Source organism: Candida orthopsilosis (assembly GCF_000315875.1).
Source record: "Candida orthopsilosis Co 90-125, chromosome 5 draft sequence".
NCBI lineage: Eukaryota > Fungi > Ascomycota > Pichiomycetes > Serinales > Debaryomycetaceae > Lodderomyces > Lodderomyces orthopsilosis.
The window spans coordinates 711,585-734,506 of record NC_018298.1 but is presented as its reverse complement, the minus strand read 5'-3'; the positions used below and the strand labels follow the sequence as shown (position 1 = coordinate 734,506).

Here is a 22,922-nt window from a genome sequence, read left to right as displayed (position 1 = left end):
TTTTTAAGGGTTCGTACCAAGCGAGGGCGAGTCTAGTCGTTCTCTCTGCCCCCCATCACAATGTGTACACACGACGACTGAGGAAGAAAAATTTAAATTTTGCGTGATTTAATTTTCTTCCACTGCTCTCTAACGTAAACGAAAAAAAAAACACAACACAGACACACAGACACAGAGATACTATTCTTGATAAAGACTATACAACACTAGTTTTGCCATTGTATAAAGGAAAACTAACCTTCGATCATCGACTGTTCAAATCAACCACTAGGCACTACCCGATACAATTATTGTTACAAACTGATAAACTCAGCCAGAGGGTAGATTAGATTGCGCTAATTTTGAAAGACATATTTGGTCCCGCCTTTACTGATATAAGGTGCTCAACAACGTACGACCACTGAAATAAAACTACATTCATCCTAATGACCATGGATACTAATGGTGTCCAGCAAATCATATCTGCACTTGAAGTTGTGTATAATCCAAAGTCAACAAATGATGAAAGGAGACAAGCACAATCATTTCTTGAAACAATCAAATCCAACGACGAATCGCCATTTTGGGGATATCAATTGGCACTTCCTGAAAACAATGGATCAAATTATATAGTCAGATACTTTGGACTTACATTGTTACAAGGATCGATTAGATATAAATTTCACACATTTGACTCAACCAAAATATCAGCATTGAAGAATTGGGTCATTGAGTTGGCAAACAAGATACTTGATGACGATCCTCATTACATAAAAGAGAAAATTGCCTTTCTTTGGGTTGCTTTGGCAAAAAGAATATGGGGAAGCTATTTGATAAGATCCAGGGAACATAACATAGAAGGTGAGTCAAGTGATAATGGAAAAGAGGAAACTAATGATAAACTGGCAGTGACACCACAAGAAGCGGAAGATGGATGGGTATCGATGGATTCAAACTTGTGGACCCTTTGGAATAGTAATATCACCTGTCGTGAATTGTCATTGACTGTCATAAGAACCCTCTTTGAAGATATTTATCTACTCGATGACGCAGTTGCATCGAAAAATAGTGTCATACTAAACCAATTATCAGTACTAATAACAACACCAGACAAAGTGCTCGAAACAATTTATGAAAACAACACAAAATTCACTATATGTAAATCCTCAACTGATGGATGGTTTGTCACCTGGTCAAGATTCTTACTTGAAGTTGTTGCAAATAATGAATACCAAAACGAAGTGTATCAAAAGTATGTCACCAAAATTTTATCCACTTTTAAAACATGCTTACACTGGATCCATCCAAGAGTATTACGAGAAGAAAACACATTGAATACATTGATCAACTTATTGGCCATACCCGATGTTAAGATAAAAACATTGGCAGTTGATTGTTTACATATCATTTTCACGAGAACATATGCCCAAGATGAAGAGTTTGAATTCTTTATTGGATCTATATTCACCGCGGAAGGTATCAACAAGTTGGATGAGTTTTATCAGTCATTGCAATTGGATCCTGATGACATTGATGAGCAAGTTTATGCATTGTTAAAGAAGACAGTGGAAATGATTGTATCGTTAAGTGAGTACCTTAACATCTCATCTAAACACAAGGTAAATTGGGAAAAGAGTGATGTTGATGGATATCTTAGACTAGTATTGAAAACCACTGACCATCCTAGTCTCATCATTAGTGGGCTATCATTGCAAATGTGGGTGACTATTTTAAGATTTGATGAACTTAGTGCCAAGCGTCAAATAGTGGACATAATGATGCTGTTATTAGATATTGCCGCAAATAGAACGATAAATTTCCTTTGGGATGATGAACACGTTTCTAAAAAATTTTTTGACATTGATTTTGATTCAACTCCAGATGCTACAAGCTTCCTACAAAACTACCGCAAGTTTAATGAGGACATCATAAGGATAACCGTTTGTAAAAAACCCGAGGAAGGACTTGTTTGGCTTGAAAATAGGTTACAGGATTTTTTCAGCTCAGATTTGGGTAGTCAATGTATCAATGATTACAACTTGGGTGAAAAGTCCAAAGCATTCAACTATGGATCATCACAATTCAACATTATAGAAAATAGTATTAGAGGTATTTCTCGATGGAGAATATGGTACAATGGAGAAGATTTCACGGCAATTGATGATCGTTTGAACAAGCTTGTGATACAGTTAGGAGAGCGGTTACTAGCTATGAATTTGGCGTCGCCATTGATTATCAGAAAACAAGTGCAAACTTTAGTGCAGTTTGCCCCATTGTTGAAAGGGGTCGATAGTCCGTTGATGTTTCAAATTCTCGAAAAGATTCTCACTACTGCTACATTTCCTTACCCTCCTAATATTACCGATGAAGATAAAGAATTGATTCGTGATTTACGGGCAAGTTGTGGCACCGAATTGAATAGACTAGCGTACATTATGCCGGAAGCGTTGAAGAATATATTTAATGACTTGGAGAGTGTTGTCGCTAATATCTTATCTTCAGATAAAGTTAGTGCTCATGAGAATGTCGCTTTCAAATCCTTCTTGTTAGTTATTGCATCAAGATCATCAATTGATGATAAGAATGACCTTTTTGCTAAAATCGTTGATCCTGATTTAGCTGCATGGTCAGCACCAGAAACCGAAAAAGGCTTGATGGATTTACATTGGTTTATGGAGCGGATTGGAATTGTTGAAATTGCATCATATTTTCAAAAAAGGGGCATCACAGCATCAACTAATTTATTGGAAGCCAAGATGGATGACGAAGGTAAAGCGTTGAAGCAGAAGTTGAAAGATCATTGGAGTTCAATTTTCCCAATCCGAGCAACGAGAATCTTTATTCAATATAGTATTGAAAAATTGAGTCATGACCTGCCGGAATACTTAAACTTGCTCAAATTATGGAAACCACGTGTTCAACCAATTGTACCGCATATACTACAACTATTGACTCAAATCCAAGCTTATCATGATCCAGCTAACTGGGTGGATCTACCAGCTGAGGTTCAAAGCTTTGTCAAGTATAGTTGTACTGAAAGATTCTGGCAACAAGGAGTCTCCATCCAATCGAAGGAAACTTTTATAGAGGAAAATGTGAAAGCTGCTTTAACTTTGAGAGATTTTGCTGATTCAGTTGGTCATTTGATCAGATATACTCGAGAATACGCATTTTTAACTGTTGGCTCATTAGCTCAATTGGAAGATACACTATATGAAATACCAAATATTGCTGGTATGATTTGGAAAGCAGTTGCTGGTGATACTATTGGAATAACATTACATTCTTGGAAACACATGATAAACAGCTGTCTTCGAGTGGTTATCAAATTTTGTCCCGTGAAATTTGTTGAAGTGTTTATGAGTGAATTGTTACCCAAGGCATTGGGTGATATTGATGCTTTACTTGTGGGTAAATGGGAGAAAGTGTATAGTGATGGATTACAATTACAAGGCAATGAAGATGATGAGACTTTGTCGGAGGAAATGATGGAAGAACATATGTTGAGACAATTGACTGCTACTGTGGTGAGAATGTTGATGGATATTGTGGGACAATACAATTCAAAGACGCTTACAGATAGTCAATTTGCTAGTCGGAAGTTGGTGATTGAAAACAAGCAAGCCTTAGCTCCTTTCTTGACAATTTGTTGTCATATTATTGCCTTTAAAGATACCAAATGTTCATTCAATACCATCTTGGTTATTAGAAACATCATTAGTGACATCACATCCAAAGACGATGAAGTTGATAAATTCCTTTGTGAAAACCTTATAAAATCATTGTTGCATGTATTAATGGATGATTATTTCGTCGAGACGCATAGCGAAGCTGCATTAGTTCTCACTACATTGTATTGTCAATTACGTTCCAAGAATGATTATGCCGCTAGAGTCTTGATGCAAAGATTACCAAACATTAAACCACATCATATTTCCAATTTCGAAAATTTATTAGTCAGTTCAAAATCCTTAAGACATCAACGCAGTGCTCTACTTGAATTGATCAAAATTTCTAAAGATAATGGTTCATATGAAGAAGAAGATATGACCAAGAGGAAAAAAGAATTGGATCAAGTTGCTAAGCGGAAAAAAATTGGTGCTGATGAAGTTGATGTTATGAATGATCCATATACTGAGAATGGAGCATTGGGTAATTTATTTGGAGAAGACTAAATTAAAAAGAAAGTTTTAGAATATATATGTCTTTATGTATTAATGTAAAAATCGAATACATCATAGGGTTAATTTTGTTGTTTGAATAGCTTGGTAATCTCCTTACTAGTAAACATTTTGTTATTTGTCAACATTTGTTGATTATCAATCAAGATGTTAGCCGGTCCCGTAATTTTGAAATATATGGGGTTTCTTCGAATCAAACGACCATTGATTTTGATATAGATCCAATGCCACAATTTACTAAATTGTCTTTGTACTGGCGTCCAATATGGCGCGATGGGATCTAGAATTTGACGTGGATTCAATTGATGCAAGAGTTGATCGGCAGTGGCTCGTATTTGTTTGATTGGGTTCGTTATCCAATATGGCCAATCGAAATGAGGAAGTTCTAATTTATGTAGTTCATAAGTCCCAGGGTTCAACACTTCCGGTTTGAGGTTGGCTCTTGCGGTTGTGTTGACTGCAATCAATGCATTCGGGTTAATCAATACTTCATCGTTTGCTTCCACTTGCAAGTTCAATATTTCCGAAGTTCCATCAAGTACAATATGTCCCTTTCCCGAAAGTTCAACTGAATTATGACTTGTTTGCAAAGCCAATCCTTTAAACTCCACATCCGATCCAGTCCAGCCTATTATACGCTGACTATCAAACACGGTCCACTGCAGAGCAGCATCCAAGACACGATAATGACTCTGCCCATGAACGAGTAAATTGGACGATTCAGTAGACTTCAATTGTTGATAAACGACCCCATATAATGATTTCGCATTTGATTGAATGGTGCTTAGTTCAACGTTTGCTGCTAAGGTTGAGCTTTGGGAGATGTAGATGCTTGATGATTGTGGGAGTGATATCGAAAGAACGTTTGATGGGTGACCTATTGCGTGGAAACGAGGACGTGCTGCAAATGGACCTGCCCCTGTGATTCGTGGTTTTTCAAAAGTAATGGATTGAGGAGTAGATGTAGTATACTTTCTTATTAGCTGTTTCATTAAGTTTTTATAGGGTGGAGTTTCAGTTGGAAATAAGAATATTCGATAGTGGTTGGTGTTGGTTCACATGATTTCTTGAAATTTTCCGGCTTTGGAAAAGAAAAAAGACAACTTATAATTTATCAAACTTTTGTACTTTTACATCTACTTAAGAAAATTGACTAACAAAAGCATCAGCATTGTTGATATCTTTGAACAATAAATCATCACATAATGATTTGTCAACCTCATTGATGACTTTACTAAAACTGACAAACGTTTTCCACCAAGTTACAGCATCTTTCAAATCAGATTTGATTTGATCCGTAGTGGCAGAATTAACTCCATAAACATTGATATTGTAAGATGGATTCTGAACTTGGAAAATATGGTCTGTAATATAGTTAGTTGCAAATGTAGCTGCTTCGGATGGGGAAGTGCCCGCTGTTTTCTGATGTTTCAATGCTACTTCAAAGTAGATTTCAGCCATGACTCCCATCAACGTATTATTAACATTCTTGAAAAATGGCAATTGATTAATCAACTTCAACCACTCGTCTTTGTTTTCATATGTCAGTTTTATATTGTTTTGCACTTGCCTTACTACTAAATCAGTCAAGACGCATTCAATTGTATGAAGTAAAGCTGAATTGATAAATTCGACAAATGATCTAAAGTTTAATAAGTTTCTTGAAACGGGGCCTTGGTAATTGATTGGTGAAGAATTGAATTTCTTCAATGACATGATTTTTGAAATGAGGTTAATTGCGGTGATTTCACCAGCGTTTAATTCATAAGTCGAATTCACTACTTTGTATTGGTTTGCGACACTAGGGAACTCCTTCGTGACTTCATTAAATTTTAGTGTTTGTGATTTCAAAAGTAACAAGATCAACACGAGATATTCCACTTCATCTTGCTTGAGTTGTGGATTTTCACGAGTAAATTTTTCAAGTATTTTACCAATAGAAGTCAATTGATTTTTTTCATCAACAATACCATACAAGAACAAGGTTCTCAATACCACAGTTGATACTATATCACCCCTGTGAGTAAGCTCTTTTTCTTTATTGTATTCACCCGTTAATGATTGCGCAAAAAATGTCCTCAAATCAAAAGTCTCAAGCTGTCTATTGACAAACAAATGCCCAATACGCTTGCTAACAGTTGGCATCATTCTACTATTCAACTCAATCTCATTTCTAAACCAAAATTTGACTTTAATTTTTTTAACTTGATAATATCTTGCTAACAACTGAGTTATCAAATTGTATTGTTGATCAAGATTGTTGAGATAAAATTTTGATGTGATCAATTTCTTGTAGTTGTCATTATTTCCCAATTCCAATGGTGGACGAACATCGTATTGACCACCAGTAACTGAATTTAATAATTTAATAGGCAATAATCCAATCGATTGATAAAAGTACAACTCTGGTGGTAACCTTTGTGATATTATATCATGTAGGTTTACCGGTACTTTAGCAACAGTCTTTGTAGTTGGGCCACTGTTTGGTTTGTTGTTGCCCCCAGTTGGAGTTCCTGCGGATGACGTTGGTGTTGCTGCAACATCATCTTCAATGTTAAAATCAACATCTCTTTCGTAATTGAATTTACCCATTTCAACATTGTACAATTCAGTATATCCTTCTTTATTGATAACAGGCACATACTTAATTGCCGTTTGTCCCTTCATGTACAATTCAGCCAATTTTGGATCATTGAGACTCAACACATATCCATACAAGTTCAAATTGTTACCACTAAATTGCATATACTGATAAACAATATCCAACCCTATTTTAAAATTGTTGTATTGTGGATAGTTGGGGACTGGTTTAGGAGTTGGTGGGAAAATTGGAAACGTTATAGGTTGAATTGTACATCCAACCATTAAACTTAAATCTTGAAATTGACGCTCATTCAACCCTAACTCTTGCAATACTTTGAACTTGTCAACAAATCTAAACTCTCTTGTTGGAAATTCCATTGCTAGGATAAACTTGTCAATCTTGGTGAGTAACAAATCGGTTGATCCATACAATGCATCAACAAGATTTTCATGGTATAAATATGATAATTGAAACGAAGCATTATAAGGAGTGACCAAGTAATCAATTCCCAATTCAATGAATATCTTGATCAAATCATTAATCAGTGGTTCCAAAGGTAAATTTTCAGCATATGATCGAAAATTTTCATAATGATATTGCGTATGAGTAACTGCATTTATTTTATTCCAAGTAAAATCCAAATGTTGTTCTTGCGGTGACAATTCATTCAGCCTATAATTGACAACTTGTGATTGAATAGGTAACCCAGGAATGACAAATAATGGCTTTATGTTGAACTCTTGGAAAACTTGTAAATCAGTTTGAATATAATCTTTTAATGAACTGGGTATTCCTCCAATTGCTGCTAAAAATTGCTCTTTTTTGTAGGTGTAGATACGACTAAGGTAGTATTCAGTATCAATACCGATCACTGCATTGGATAATATATCAAGTGAGCTGGTGTATGCTAATTTCCGTTCAAAGAGATACGACTCGAGTGATTTAATTGGCATTGTGTGTAATCGAGTGAGTGGCTAGTTATGCTTGTTGTATATTGGCGGAAAGAAGCAACAAAAGGAGTATTCTTACTTTAGTAATGAGCTTTTGGAGAGTTGGTTGTGTTCAGTCTGCGAACTGGTGTTGTTCGTATTGTCAGATGTTGTCAACACAGTTTTGGAAAATCAGAAAAATTTCTTGACGACAGAGCTACCATTCAGATAATCTTTTGAACCCACTCGATGTCACCCCCTCCCTCTCCAATGTCAATTCTACAATCTATTTATTCTCTATACCAACTACATATTTGGACTTAACATATCGGCCTTAACCAAACTGTGTATGTCTTGGATGGAAGCATTGATGAACTGCCTAACTTCCAAAGCCAACCAAATCTTCATCATACTCAAACTATTTTCATCTCTCAATATTTCTCTTCCCTCCTTCAGCACTCCAAGTTTTCTCAACACAGGTAATGAACTAGAGTAATAAAGTTAGTAAAATAGTTCTTCAGTAGGAAACCCAAACAATAAAGCGTATACGAACCTTTGGAAAAGATCCAATTTTGGATCCAATTGTCTTCCAATTCCTTCCAATAATAAAATTGCCACCACCACGGAAACGAAATCACCTTCCATACGAACATGATGGTTACGAACCATACTCAACACTTGATCAAGTAAATCACCAATACTAACTGTACCAAGTGTGAATGTACGCAGTTTCATTCGATCCACCAATTTCTCCACTTTCAATGCAAAAATCTCCTTGTTGATTGCTGTTTCTGGTGTCCTTGATCTTTCAATCATCAATTCACCAGCCTTGTAACCATCGAATTCGGAGAGAGCCTTAAACAAGTCAATGAAATTGACTCTATCGGTATGATTCAATTCGGTAACTAATCCAACATCTAGGAAACAAATTTCAGCATGATACCCATGTTCGTAAAGCTGGGCTAATTTTTCACACCATGCCGGTTGGTTATTTCCCAATTTTAGCAACTCTTCCGTGATATTGTTTGTTTCCTGTTCATTTGAAGTCTTGACAATCTTGTACTCCTTTTCATGTTTGAAATGTTCATTCTTGTAAAATCTAACCATCATATTTCCTGGATGTAAATCTGCATGGACAAAATTATCCAAAATCAACATCTTTAAAAACGCATCCAAACCTTTATCACTAATTTCTTTTGACAAATTTTTACCGAAGTTATTAGTCAATGATAACATCTTGCTCAAAGGAATGGCGTAGATGTACTCTTCCACCAACACATCCCTTGTAGTGAAACTTAAATAAGGTTTTGGGAAATGTATATCCAATCTACTCTTGAAGTTTTCTCTAAACTTGGCCAAGTTTAATGCTTCAATTCTCAAGTCTAGTTGCAATCTCATTAAGATGGAAAATTGCTCCACTTCATCAGGTAAAGATAACCATTCCATAGTAGGTATGATATTAATAAAATCAGCGAAAAACTTCATAATTTTCAAATCTCGGTTGATGTTAATCTCAACTTGAGGATGCAAAACCTTGATCGCAACGCGTTCATTCGAATCTAGGTTTTCAGTAACAATCAAATTCTCAAAAAATTGCGGTTCATGTTCCTTATCTTGATGCTTGAGTTTTCGTTGAATTTCGGCTTCTTGCTTCGACGCTTGATTCAATGCCGTCTTTGAAAGCTTGGCAATATAAACCTGGGCAATAGCACCCACACCAACAGGTTTCTCATCAAATTCATCAAAGATCTGATCAAATGGCAATCCACCAAAACTCTTTTCAAGAATCTTTTTGGTTTGGGCAAAACTATGAGCTTTTGCGTGACTATGTAATGTAGCTAATTCATCACACATTTCCTGAGGAAAAATATCGGTTCTGCTAGCGGCCCATTGTCCCAATTTAATAAATGATGCACCAGCTTGTTCTGCTGACCAACGGAGGTAACGATACCAAAGCGTTGCACCAGTTCGGACCATGACACCATCTGCATTACGGTGCTTTCTTCCAAACCAACATATGGGACTGAATAATAACACCGGTAAGAATAAACAGGATAATTCAATGAATCGAGAAAATGTAACAATGGGATCAATAAGATAATCCTGTAGGAAAAACGCTGTTCTATATAACGACCTCACAAATATCGATGAATGCTGAGTCTTGCTTTTCCTGTATGCGTCATACTGGTCGTACTCTTCCTTTTGAGATGCTTGATATAGACCAGTTTCATAAGTATCGGCAGTACTTATCGGCGTTAATTCATGTATTGACGTATCCAAAGCATGTACATCATTGTAAACTTGCGACTTGCAACCTAGTGATAGAACAGACACACCAGTGGCTAATCCGATAAATACCTTAGTTCCATATTTTGTCGATGGAGAACGAACCGTTTGATGAAATTGTCGCTTTATGGGGATCTGTCTTAGTATTGATTTGAAAGGAGTGCGCCCTGCTTGATGTTTTAGTAAATCAACAATCATACTATACTGTTCGTATCATATATGGTTCAATTGCAATTAGTCTAAATAGAGTGTGTTGGCAGTGTATGTGGAAACTAAAGTGATATTTAAAGCTACTTTTTGTTGCTAATTAGATTGCTACTTTTTTGCATTACTTTTTCGTCGGCTGAAATTCTCGCACAAACCCCGAGGACGAACTTTTTACCCACAGATATCATCAATATGAAAACCTATCCATTGGGTTTTGCAAAGAGTAAATATTTATTTTAACTGTAACTTCTATTACAAAAAATGCAAACACATTAATTTATTTTTTGCGACCCTCTATCTTTCCCTTCTTCTTTTAAATAATTTCTCAATATGGAAACCCAAACACCAATGGTAGCAGCTCCTTTGGGGTTAGTTTTAGGACCTCTACGACTAACAATCCCATCATGAGCATTCCAAACATCAAGGAAAACAGGGATTTTAATCCAATTCAACTCGTTTAATGAATCCATTATGAATCTTTTCGCTTCGTCTAATTTCAATTCCGATTCCTTGTTGAACAAGGTGATTTTGGAGTAGTCTTGAAGAAGAGGAGATTTAGTTTGCATGACTTCGTCATTGGCCTTGAAGTCAATTTCAACTAGCTTTGTTGAAGATCTACTATCAAGATAAATTTGCTGAAAATTGGAATCCTTCTGAGTGTCTTTTGTACCAGTCTTATTGCTGTAACTCTCACCTTCTGAATCTTCATTGCTTCCATCACCTTCTGGAATCACCGACCCTGAACTCTTGCTTCTATGTAAAAAATGTTCCTCTGCATAAAGCATTCCTTCCATTGCATTCTCAGTGATATGTGAAGTATCACCTTTGAAACTCTCATGTTGAGCTAGCTGTTTACGCTTTTCACGTTGTTTTTGACTTGCTTCCGCATCCTGAGGATCCATGGGTTTATCTTTGTACACATAGTTGATTACCCTTGACCAATGCTCTTTAACATTGGGAAGTCTATGGATCCTGACTTTGACAAAACTGTAAACTGATACCATAGTACTAGTCGTCAATATGAATGGAATCCACAACGGCACAATCAACATGACTAAACCCACTACGACTAAAATACGCGCGTATTTGTTCTTTCTAACAAATGGCGTTTCTTCTTGTAAATTACCAGGAAATAATTTGGAATCATCATGGGCTAATTTATGTGATCTTGCCAAATCAACAATTTTAGGCCTCACAAGTTTACCTGCTATCTTTGTTTCTGGAAGACTTTTCAAATACTTTATTTTCACTAAATCAAATTCATCAAACGGAGAATACGGTGTTATAAAAGATGTGAAAAATGCCACTGTTCTATCATTTCGAACATTTGCCAACAATGTATGTGTTCGAAATTTAGCCAAACCTTGATAAAACTTCCCTTTATGATCAGCCATTTTGACCAAAACCCTCTCTTTATCGGCTAGAAAAAGCTGCCCACCCGATTTTCCAAATAAATAAGGACCAACTATATTGGCAATATTATCAAAAATATTGTCACGAAAAAACTCAACGCCCACATGGGGGGTAGCAAAAGTAGAAAAAAACACTGGCTGCACTTGGTCAAAAAAGCCTAGCTCATCCAAAAGCCCAATCACATAACGTGATAATAACCCACCCAATGAATACCCAATAAAACTAATCTTTGTAACCGTTAAACCATTCTTCTCGCGTAAAGATTCAATTTCATAGAAAATCTCAGTGATAATTTTCCTTGAATTAAGATCTAAACCATCGTAGGTTTTCCAAAATCTAAAACTTGCAGGCTTAAGAGTAGCTATCTCATCATCTGTTGTGGTGGGTAAAGATTCTTTTATATACCGTTCAATAGTGCGCATGTGATTTGGACTGCCCCATAAGCCATGAATTAAAACAAATAAATGAGTAGACTTCCCACCTTCACGATCTTCGGTTGTTACAGACATAGCAGGAGTAGCAGCTTCAGATGACATTGTTTAAAGCATAAACCAAGACTATTAAATAACAAACGTTAAAAGAATGCGTCGGATAAAATTGAAACCTATTATTATATAAGATTATGCCGATTGTATCTTTTGATTATTCTCACTTTTGCCAAATTTCAAGTATCAGTTTGTTGTTGTTTAATTATAGAAGCATACAAAAAATAGAGATAAGACAAAGAAATTCAATCAGTTGCACCACGTGACTATTTACCTCGGATGTAAGAAAACAAAAACATTTCTATTCTTGTAACACAACACACGCACAACGCACTAAAGGAGATTCAAAATTCAAGAGAATTCTCATTTTTTTTTCAAGATTGATTCCGATACATAGTTATTGGGAATCATTGCATTTGTCACTTACACAATCACATTCCTCGTATTCTTCCTACAACTATGCCTTTCTGGAGTTCTGCACCATCACTGGCCCCTGCTAAGGCCTCTGCTGCTCAGCCTGTTATTGCATCTGATAGTCAAAAGATCAAACAAGATATACAGAATCAAATTAGTCAGGAATTGGCTGTTGCTAATGCTACTGAGTTGGTGAGGACGATAACGGAAAACTGTTTTGACAAATGTGTGGATACTCCTCATGCTCTGTTTGATAGTGTACAGGAGACTTGTATTGCTCAATGTAGAGAGAAGTATATGAGATCTTGGAACACCATTTCGAGGGCGTACATCGCTAGAATACAGAATCAATCATGATGAGCGATGGTGGGGGCAAAGAGAACGTTTTTTCTTTTCTTCAATGAACAAGTTGTACATAGTGTATAATACAGCAATGGTGTACTGATGTTATGTAGTGTCTTGCGACATTGCAGTATTTGGCATTCGAATAATTTAGAATGGTAGCGCAGTATTTTTGTTTGAGAGTTGCAGTGGCGAGCAGTCAAAACTTGACCTCTAATATATATCCCAGCTTCTATCGTCACATTGCATCCTCTGAGTCTACTCAACAAAGAAAAACACACATGTCGACACAAACTACAGTTGCATCTGAATACTCATCTGAGATCCATTCTGTACCCATTGAACACAGATTCAACCCATACTCAGACAATGGAGGAACAGTATTGGGAATTGCCGGTGAAGATTTCGCTGTTCTTGCAGGTGATACTAGACAAGTTGAAGGGTATTCGATACAATCTAGGTATGAACCTAAGATTCACAATGTTGGGGATAATATATTAATGACAGCCAATGGGTTTGCTGCTGATGGAGTGGCTTTGATCGACAAATTTAAACAATCATTTACTTGGTATAAATTTGACAATGGGAATAGAAAATTGGAAATAAGTAGTGCTGCTAGATACATTCAACATCTTTTGTATGGAAAGAGGTTCTTTCCTTACTATGTGAGTACATTAATTGCCGGATTGGATGAGGAAGGCAAAGGTGCTGTATATTCATACGATCCGGTTGGAAGTTATGAAAGAGAACAATGCAGAGCAGGAGGTGCCGCTGCCAGTTTGATTATGCCATTTTTAGATAACCAAGTCAATTTCAAAAATCAATTTGTGCCAGGAACTGATGGAAAGGAAAAGAAACCGTTGAAATATTTGTCATTGGAAGAAGTTATACAATTAGTACGAGATGCATTTAATTCGGCCGGTGAAAGACATATTTATGTTGGTGATGGATTAGAAATTTTGATTGTAACGAAAGATGGAGTTAGAACTGAATATTACCCATTAAAGAGAGATTAAAAAGAAGTGTGTGTGTGTGTGTAGTTGATATATATATACACATTTCAAGTAAACACCTATACAGGCAATTCAAACTTCTTCCCCTTCATCACTTTGGTATAGTAAATGTAGAAAAAGTCCGAATAAACAGCCGTTTGTAAAATTCCAGCAAGCACAGAAACATAATCGAAATGACCTTCAGCAAAATATCTATAAATCCAATTTGGTATATATAAGGCTCGATAAATACCCAACGCAAAAATATAATGAGTAGTGATATTTTCTGCTTCTCCAGTTCTTTGCAATATAAACAATTGGGGTAAAATTGATACTGCTTCCAACCATAAACTAAAACTCCAAACAACTTCACCAAAAGTATACTTGTGAGTGAAAATCAAACTGGCAACGGCAGCACCACCAATTAAATACCGAACAGGAAATGTATCAACATGGTTTTGAATAGTTTTCTGATACTTGTAAACCATAACGTACACAGTGTATATCGAACTGGCAATGAAGACAATTTTCAACAATGTGTTATAAAGGGAATAGTATTTGGTGAATAAATCAAGGTACCTAGTAACAAAAACAATAACGTATAATGCTTGTGTTTTTAAAGAAAGACCATTAATTGATCTATTTGATTCAATTGCGTATAATAGTATGAATCGACTTGCTAGATGTGAAAGATCACCAAAGAATCTAAAAATGTTCATGCTGGTTAAGTACTTATGATGAACAAATACGGATCAGTCTGATTAGTTGTTGATTAAGATTATGTGGTGGGTGTATTTTGTTTTGCTAATTTTTGATTTTTCAACACGTCAATTCAAAAATTATGATTACAGAGAAATCTATATACAGGAATATAACGTCCAGTATATGCAAACACCATAAAAGAAAACCATTAGAGTACAGGGTAAAAGACTAAACTGTCCTAATTAATCTCTGGTTACAATTCTATATGCTCTATATCATCATCGGATTCATAGCCCTCTTCCAATTCATCGTCATTGGCAATTGGCACTTCAATCACTGGTTTTATAGGACGCCACACCGACTCATCCAAATGAATGGATTCAATAAAAGTTTCGATTTTGTTTCCATCAAACTTTTCGTTTTTCTGATAAGCCGGTGGTTCAGTATTTAAGGCTTTGAACTTACCATTTCTGATGTAGACTAAGCTAGGAAAATGACTAACACTAAATTGTGGCAATATTTCCGAATTATGCAAATCATCTCCGTGATAAACGTAGAATTCAATAGCATCATGTGAGCTGGCAATTCTTTGAATGTAATGAGCAGGATAATGGTAATCTTGCCAATCAGCAAAATAGCTCATAATGAAAATGACAACTTTATCTCTGCCTCCTTGTAACAACTCTTGCAAGTCATCGATATTCTTCACTTCCGATTCAAAGTTCTCATAATTGGGTTTGAGAGTGGTTTTAGATTCGATATAATCAATCAATGAATGCAAGTCTCGTTTCCCCTCATACTCCAAGATTTCTTTTGATGGATAATGTAATAATTTCAAAGTAGGATAGTGTCGTATTGCAAAGAGTTTACTCAATTTCTTATTAATTCTAGCATTGGTTTTCAATATTTGGAAATTAGTGGATTCACTATCATTGTTGTTGTACAAGGCACATAAATTTTCAAATATTGGATTGAAAATTTGACAATATTTGCATGAATCAGAATAGAAATAAATTAAGGAATATGTTGTCTTTTCCAATGTTGGTTGTATTGCAGAATCATCGAATTCTTTGATATATGTCGATGGAACATGTTGTGAGTACGTATATGAAATGCAGGCTAACAACCATAGTAGCAGCATTGTTATTGGAAAGTACTTCATATTGAATATACAAATTGTAATACTATTGGAAGTTAAACTTTGTGGTATCTAGTTAGTCGCTTCTAATTTGAAACAATAGTCGCCTCGTAAAAGGGCTAATCTTTGAATAAAGACGAGACCAAATTGGTGCTGTTGCGTTGGAAGCTTCTTTCTTTACGAGAACAGCAAGGCGTTGGGGTGAATTTCAAGAAAAGAAGCATGAGCCTCACGCAATTCCCGATTTGGATCAAACAGCCAGAAAAAAAATACTTTTGTGTCACAAAGTACGATTGACATATTGTAGGCAACTAAACTACCAGCCATGTTGTCAATCTTTACATTGCACTGACTCTAAAAGCCTTGGTTCCATATACATGATCAGCTCAATTAGGCATAACCAGCCAGGGCGGTTATAAAAAACCTGTCAATTGAAATTCACTTACAAGAAATGTTTTAGTTTCATACCCTGATGAATATTATAAATAGCTGGGCTATGTCCCTAAGTTGTGTATCAGTGGTTGATTCATTTCCCACAAATTACAGTTACATACCACTGAATAATAAATGAGAGGAGCATTCACATTAAGTGCCTTTATTGCGGCTGCTACTGCTGCTACAGATGCTATAACCATAAGGTCAACTACTATTTCTTCATCATGTTCATCAACTTCATCAGATTTGCCAGTTTTACCTTCCTCAGCACTTTCTGGTGGTTATTACGGAAACAGTTCAATTCCTCAATCAATTGTACCTGCCACAACCAGTAAAACCAAGAAAGTTTCTTACCAATACGAAACTGCATATGCTACTGATGCTGTTGATATTACTCGTACAGTTTGTGATTCCAATGGACAATGCTATGTCACTACTGATATTGGAAAATTGACTACTTATACTACCACAATTAACGGTATTTTGACAGTTATAACTACAGGTGTACCTGTCGAGCCTACTGAAGCTAGTGCGACTGAACAATCAACCGAAACTTCATCATTTTACCAATCTAATGCAGGTCAAGGAGCTACTGAAACACACTCCATAGCAGAAGAAACTACAACTACCAAGCCCGCTGCTCAAAGTATATCCAAAGAAACAACTTCATCAGAAGAATCAATTGTTGCTGTCACTTCCTCAGGTGAACCTAACCAAGCTACAAACTCGGCTACCTCCCCCACCACCACTGCTGCTCCAGTTGGACCTCATACTGAATACTTAACCACCTTGGTCACCGTCACTTCTTGTTCCGAAAACAAGTGTTCTGAAGTACCCAAGACCACTGGTGTAAAGATTATTAGCGAGTTGGACACTGTATATACTACTTATTGTCCATTGACTGAAGCTTCGGAATCATCGGTTGCAACTTCCGCACCACAATCAGAAGAATCAACCGAGGTACCACAATCTAAACCACCACAATCAGAAACCCAACCAAAAGAATCAACCGAGGTACCACAAGAATCAACCGAAGCTCCAACAACCTCAGCTGAGGTACCGGCACCCTCATCAGAAGTCGCCAACCCAGAAACCAGCGCTTCTTCAACCAAATCCAAATCACAAGCAACTGTCAATGTCATCACCGATAATATTGTTACCGAGACCCCCAGCGTAGAGCAACAACAAGCAACGTCCCAGGAGACTGTTGCTGCTGAATCTGCCTCATCTACAAGTGAATCACCCGGCATAAATACTTATGAAGGTGCCGCTATGTCGATGAAAGCTACTGGATTTGTCACTGTAGCTATCTCGATATTGATGATGATGATATAGTATAAGTTGGGGTTTATAATATAATTGTAATAATAATAAAATTTTAAATTAATGGCATCTATGTATTATTTTATGTATTCTAAAAATCCTCCAATGAATATTCAAGTTCGATCAAGTCCTTCCAAATATCATGAGCCAGACCTTTTATATTGATCTTTGTAGTGATATTCTTCTGTCTATCAAGATTCAATTTAGCAAACTCCTTGATTAAATTGTAATCTAAAATAGGTTTGGCATTGGTATCATTATCTCTAATTTGTACAGCACCACCAAATCGGTTCAACCTTGGATTCAACCCACAATAATGATACTCTTTATCAGAAATTTGTTGTTGAACAATATACATGCGTCTATAAGTGGACTCATTGACAGGAAACACGTTGAAAAATGCACCATCTATTGTGGAACCAATGGTTTGATAGTCACCAGTTTCACCTTTTGGAACTGATCGTAAACATGTCGTTTGCGAATTAGTTTCAAATGATGCCTTGTTGATTAAAATTGTCCCATTTATCGACTTAGGATCATCGGGGTCAAATTGAATCAAATGTAAACTGTTATTTACATCCGCGACCAAAATGAAAATCTCTTCATCTTTAACAATGAAATCAGCACATTCAACACGAAGATGTTGTCTATCTTTCCCTAGCATAACCATCCTGAACGGATCAGCTTCAAACCCAACAAGCCAAATACTTTTCAAAGGATCACCTAATAGGAATAAATTTCCAAAACTTTTTGCTTCTGAAACGTAAACAGGTGTGTCTAAAAAGGCAACAGGAACCACCCCATCATCCTCCAAATCCCTAACAATTACTTTTTGGCCTTGGCCTACTAGAAATCTACCACTTAGATCGCAAACACTGGTAACTGCTCCTCTGGTGTCTTCTTGAAAGATCTCCTTAAATTTATGGTTAGTTTCTGGTTTTCCTGGTTCTGGAATAATATCAATGATGTCGTAGATCTTAAATGACCCATTAGCAGCAAGGTCCTCCATTCTCAATTTTCCTGTACCGACAACAATGTATTCACGCTTTGTCTTGAACTTCTTCATTGATGAACCAACATCAAGAACCATTGATTTAATCGCCATTCCGACTTCATTATCTTGTAATTCTATGGTGTCAATAACCTTCCAGTTAAAGGGAGAAACCAACTTAATGGATCCTTTAAACGACGTGGCTGGGGGTTTATCTTTAAGAACACCGGCTATTGGTTTGCCTTCTTCATCCACACAATTATAAGGAATTTCTTTAAAAGTGGATATAACCACAGTATCTGACTGTTCATGGTACGCGACAGACCTAATCAGCTCACCAATGTGTACCCTTCTAATAGGCAAATTGAATTCGTAGTTGTAGTCCAATGATAACTCACAAATACGTGCATTTTGATTATTGTCAAGAAATATAAGCCCATTTTTGATCTTGGAATCAGAAAATGCCGATATCGAAACAGCTGGTATCTTGGAAAATTGGAATATCCGAGGAATGGAATGACACGATTTAATGATAAGAAAGGGAATGACACCAGCTACAAAAATACTTGTGTATCCATTTAAGTTTGGAAAATAAACCAATCTTCTTTCAACCATCGTACCCAAGTTGAATGCATTTTCAGGCGCACCTGTGATTTTCAAGTCTTTCTCCTTTTTGAACATATAATTTTCACCATCATAAAATAGCTTGTACATCAACACCTCACCACTAATTGTTAATATTGTTAAGTACTCTTCTTTGTGGTCTTTATCCCCCAATTCATTCAAAATAACCTGTTTAATGAATGGATCTGGTGGTGATTGTTCAATATCAAAGAAATTCAACTGAAGCACATCACTAAACTTGCTTATAGTGTCCAATTGGAAACATCTTTCATTGTGGTGTCGGTTGAATGCTACAATTCTATTATCACCAGTGACCAAAACAAAAATCTTTTGTTTTGCCGATTTGGGTGGTACCAAATTTATTGGAGTTGTAGATTGAATCGAGCTGTGACGCCTTTTTCTTGGGTTGGTTAAAAGATCTATATTTTTCAGAACGGCATTCAACAAATGCGAACTTGTAATGTAACCTGTAGTAATAATTGTATCCTCTAATAGTTTTGGAATTTTTACTTTAGAATAAGATTCGTTATAAGTATTGATGGAGAATATCATAACATCACCACTGGCGAGAAATATCATCAACAATTCATCACGCAATGTACTACTCAATATTTCATCATCTTTGATTTCCTCAGTAAGTGACAATTTTTTCTTGAACTTAGTGTCGAACAAAATGATTTGTTTTGGTGTAATTTGTAAGATATACTTACCGTTATTCAATTCATGGACATTTATAGTCAACTCATCATTAACGAAATCCTTTGATTTCATCCTTTTGTATGACTTTTCAATTTGAAAGATTTCTGATTTCTCATTCTTGTCATCAGAAGTGATGAGATACTTTTGATTCAAATTCCACATACGATTGACTTGAGAGAACGTTAAGGAAGAAGATATTTGTGGTTGAATGGTGGGGACAATAACGTTAAGCGTCGATTGATCGCCAGTTCCAGAATTGCTGATAATTGATACTTCATTGTAATTTGGATTCGGTAAGTTCGATTTAAACTTTTCTTTTGAGCACAACCCTAGAGTGAATGATGACACGGGACTATTATTGAGAAGCTTATCATGTAGTTTAAATTCAATATGTGACTTTCTCATGATTGTTTGCTCTTCCTCCTCTTCCTCTTCCTTGTAAAGATCATCTTCATCTGAATCCTCCTCTTTTTCTTCCTTCACCTTTTTTTCAATAACCTTTGCAGAACTGGTGTATTTGACCTCCACCAAGGAACTGTCCCCATTCAAGTTTGCAAAAAATAGCAAATTTTTATCCAAGCTGGCAACTTGTCCAGGGTATGTAAGCCTGATCGAGTCGTACATTTTTTGATCTACTAACTCAAGATGGATCTTCTTGATGGACTTCCCGTCAAGGTCAAAATTCAAATAATAAAACTCACCAGTCGCTAGTATAAGCAATACACGATGATCATCTGGAATGGGTACGATTGCACAGTTTTCCAATTTCAAGTTCAAATCGCTTTCGTCTTGGTAACTTTTTACTGAAGCGGTAATCAAAGATGTAAAAGCGTTGACCGCAATACGCTTAGCAATACCTCCATTATCCACATGAATTAATTCATTACATCCAATCAAAAGACAACCATTGAGTGGATTCGGTAACGGAATTACTCTATCTATGTCATATGGTAAATTGTCTATGTTGAATACAGGCAAGGTGGACTTTGATTGAACATCTAAAGTCATCACTTGAAATTGGACATTATCTTTATTTTTGATCAAATTTCCTGCCCATGAGTTGGATTTTGCGGACAAGATAGCAATTGTGGGTTCTTGGTAGTTGTGTAGGAACTGTACGTCGAGAACAGTATCGATTGTCGAATCGAGAATTCCTGCGTCTATGATGAAGCTGGCGTCGTAAAACGGCTGGTTCTCGTAGGACAAGCCGTTCTTTGTTATAGATCCACCCTTTTTGTCATTATCAATATCTTCGTCGTCGGTGTCATCCTCATCGTCCTCCTCATGTACTCCCTCAAATGGTAAAAAGCATAAAAGATTTTTATATCGAAGACATGAAACTGAGCTGTAGGTTGGCTCCACTGTCAAATCGGAAATTGCCAATTTTTCAAAAGTTGAATGCTGAATGCAGTTTTCATAATAATGTAAGGAAACGGTGGATATATTATGCAATTGGTGGTTCCATCTGATTATTGAAAACTTTGCATACTTTGTAGATACAACCACATAATCTAAATGGGGGCATTCGGACGTTCGCAATGCTTTTAATCCTGAAACTGTTCCTTGTAGTTTAAACTGTTCAACTAGTTTCAATTGGTATTGCGGTTTTGTAGGAGTTGACTGCTTCAAAAGTATAATCTCAAATATTTGAAGTAATGAACCCTTCGCCACCACCAAGTGCTTGCTAGCGGAGGATATAAAGTTACACCCAATACAGCAACTTATCCTGGAAGGATCTATGAACTCTTGATACGCGTCCATTCCTGCTTAGTTCAATTTATACCTGTTGGTTGGTTCAACTCTACGCTTCTCATTTTTTTTTTTCAACAAAACATTTCATCCGAAACGTGCAATACGAAACATCTACAAATGAAGCGAGTTGGACAACAAAACCAAAAGGGTAATGAGAAACCCAAACCTGTCAGAAAGACTGTTTCATTCATTCAAGATGCAGGCGGGGAGATAGTTACTGGCGAAGACCTCAAACCCACATCAACAAAGCTCACGTCGGTGGTACCACAATTGAGACGCAATCTTACGGCGATCCCCCTTCACAATTTATTAATCCTCGGAGGACTACTTCACTATGGAATAACAGAGAACGTTGAGTCTATCATGCTCAAGGGCTTTATCACAAGTTTACCAATTCAAGCTGCTTACAATTACATACTAGCAAAGAATACAACCCGAAAGTCCAAACAGACAAACATACCATTATTAGTTGCGTCTAGTATTCTTGTCAGTATATTCTTTGCGGTTCCATTATTTGCAACTATAGTCTTGTTGGGAGCTCCCGTTTACAAATTTTCCTTCACAACCGCATGTATGGCTTTGCACTTGTCCCTATTAGTGTTCAGTCCACTACTTGTTCTTTACTCATTGGATTTTAAACAATTTAAGATGCTATTTTATCAGGATCGCATTTATTTTACCATATTTGGGCATCCCGTACTTTCGCAAGTCTTGTTGACATTGGGCTGTTGCTGGTTGGGGGTCATTCCTATTCCATTGGACTGGGATCGGCCATGGCAACAATGGCCCATCACCTTGTTGGTAGGTGCATATGCTGGAGGAATTGTTGGTAGTGTGGTATCATTGGCGGTTAATTTATGGATTAGAAAGTAGATAGTGATTATTGCTTGTGGCAAAGTACATGGAGACGAATTTGTAGCACATGGATTTGAAATTACCTATTACATACAAAAGAAAGCAATTGGAAATATAGCAATCTTTTCCTTGCTCACACTTTATCAACTTTGCTTGAAGTTGGGAAATTCGTATTTTGGTCGATATTTTAGGCATTGAATCTTGTAACAATATACAAAGATATTGCGATATAATTTTGACTTTGTTACTGTCTATAAACCAGAATGTAAGAGGACAGGCACCAATGTTTGATGTTGGTTAATTTGGTTGAATTTCCTCTAAAGCACGATTACGCAAGCTTGTAAGTGAGGCCATTCATTTAGTTGATAAGGGCTTGAAGTATCCTCTAACAGAGAAGAGTTTATCATCGAAAGTTGTGCTTGATGAAATGAAAAAAGAGAAACCTTTCGGATCTCCCTATTTTGAACTTGCATGACACTCCTGAACCCTCTCCGATTATTGGGAGATAAGAATTGACTGACTAGCAATTATGAAAAAAAAAATAATCAGAGTTTGTTCATAGTTAACTAAATGTGTCAAAGTCAGTTAGTT

The 22,922-nt window shown here is 36.4% G+C and overlaps 12 protein-coding genes across 12 annotated transcripts; 5 read left to right on the top strand and 7 right to left on the bottom strand. All coding sequences in view use genetic code 12, as the record gives it.

Annotated features, from left to right (window-relative positions):
* Window positions 1–425: 425 nt before the first annotated feature.
* On the top strand, window positions 426–4,154 carry CORT_0E03370 (Msn5 protein; the record flags this gene model as incomplete). Its single annotated transcript, XM_003870007.1, has 1 exon — window positions 426–4,154. One exon carries the CDS (start codon window positions 426–428, stop codon window positions 4,152–4,154), a length of 3,729 nt encoding a protein of 1,242 aa, XP_003870056.1.
* Window positions 4,155–4,222: 68 nt separating this feature from the next.
* Window positions 4,223–5,152, bottom strand: CORT_0E03360 (hypothetical protein; the record flags this gene model as incomplete). The annotated part of the gene is made up of 1 exon (XM_003870006.1): window positions 4,223–5,152. The coding sequence occupies one exon, from the start codon at window positions 5,150–5,152 to the stop codon at window positions 4,223–4,225; it is 930 nt and encodes a 309-aa protein (XP_003870055.1).
* A 148-nt stretch (window positions 5,153–5,300) lies between these two features.
* Window positions 5,301–7,697, bottom strand: CORT_0E03350 (Mkt1 protein; the record flags this gene model as incomplete). The annotated part of the gene is made up of 1 exon (XM_003870005.1): window positions 5,301–7,697. One exon carries the CDS (start codon window positions 7,695–7,697, stop codon window positions 5,301–5,303), a length of 2,397 nt encoding a protein of 798 aa, XP_003870054.1.
* Window positions 7,698–7,979: 282 nt separating this feature from the next.
* Window positions 7,980–10,157, bottom strand: CORT_0E03340 (hypothetical protein; the record flags this gene model as incomplete). Its single annotated transcript, XM_003870004.1, has 2 exons — window positions 7,980–8,160; window positions 8,227–10,157. 2 exons carry the CDS (start codon window positions 10,155–10,157, stop codon window positions 7,980–7,982), a joined length of 2,112 nt encoding a protein of 703 aa, XP_003870053.1.
* A 281-nt stretch (window positions 10,158–10,438) lies between these two features.
* Window positions 10,439–12,115, bottom strand: CORT_0E03330 (hypothetical protein; the record flags this gene model as incomplete). The annotated part of the gene is made up of 1 exon (XM_003870003.1): window positions 10,439–12,115. The coding sequence occupies one exon, from the start codon at window positions 12,113–12,115 to the stop codon at window positions 10,439–10,441; it is 1,677 nt and encodes a 558-aa protein (XP_003870052.1).
* Window positions 12,116–12,523: 408 nt separating this feature from the next.
* Window positions 12,524–12,835, top strand: CORT_0E03320 (Tim13 protein; the record flags this gene model as incomplete). The annotated part of the gene is made up of 1 exon (XM_003870002.1): window positions 12,524–12,835. The coding sequence occupies one exon, from the start codon at window positions 12,524–12,526 to the stop codon at window positions 12,833–12,835; it is 312 nt and encodes a 103-aa protein (XP_003870051.1).
* Window positions 12,836–12,975: 140 nt separating this feature from the next.
* CORT_0E03310 (Pre7 protein) lies at window positions 12,976–13,836 on the top strand (the record flags this gene model as incomplete). Its single annotated transcript, XM_003870001.1, has 1 exon — window positions 12,976–13,836. One exon carries the CDS (start codon window positions 12,976–12,978, stop codon window positions 13,834–13,836), a length of 861 nt encoding a protein of 286 aa, XP_003870050.1.
* A 56-nt stretch (window positions 13,837–13,892) lies between these two features.
* Window positions 13,893–14,531, bottom strand: CORT_0E03300 (Erd2 protein; the record flags this gene model as incomplete). The annotated part of the gene is made up of 1 exon (XM_003870000.1): window positions 13,893–14,531. The coding sequence occupies one exon, from the start codon at window positions 14,529–14,531 to the stop codon at window positions 13,893–13,895; it is 639 nt and encodes a 212-aa protein (XP_003870049.1).
* A 236-nt stretch (window positions 14,532–14,767) lies between these two features.
* CORT_0E03290 (hypothetical protein) lies at window positions 14,768–15,676 on the bottom strand (the record flags this gene model as incomplete). Its single annotated transcript, XM_003869999.1, has 1 exon — window positions 14,768–15,676. The coding sequence occupies one exon, from the start codon at window positions 15,674–15,676 to the stop codon at window positions 14,768–14,770; it is 909 nt and encodes a 302-aa protein (XP_003870048.1).
* Window positions 15,677–16,219: 543 nt separating this feature from the next.
* On the top strand, window positions 16,220–17,422 carry CORT_0E03280 (Pga38 protein; the record flags this gene model as incomplete). Its single annotated transcript, XM_003869998.1, has 1 exon — window positions 16,220–17,422. The coding sequence occupies one exon, from the start codon at window positions 16,220–16,222 to the stop codon at window positions 17,420–17,422; it is 1,203 nt and encodes a 400-aa protein (XP_003870047.1).
* Window positions 17,423–17,501: 79 nt separating this feature from the next.
* Window positions 17,502–21,485, bottom strand: CORT_0E03270 (mRNA cleavage and polyadenylation factor; the record flags this gene model as incomplete). Its single annotated transcript, XM_003869997.1, has 1 exon — window positions 17,502–21,485. One exon carries the CDS (start codon window positions 21,483–21,485, stop codon window positions 17,502–17,504), a length of 3,984 nt encoding a protein of 1,327 aa, XP_003870046.1.
* A 108-nt stretch (window positions 21,486–21,593) lies between these two features.
* CORT_0E03260 (glycosylphosphatidylinositol (GPI) anchor assembly protein) lies at window positions 21,594–22,349 on the top strand (the record flags this gene model as incomplete). The annotated part of the gene is made up of 1 exon (XM_003869996.1): window positions 21,594–22,349. The coding sequence occupies one exon, from the start codon at window positions 21,594–21,596 to the stop codon at window positions 22,347–22,349; it is 756 nt and encodes a 251-aa protein (XP_003870045.1).
* Window positions 22,350–22,922: the final 573 nt, after the last annotated feature.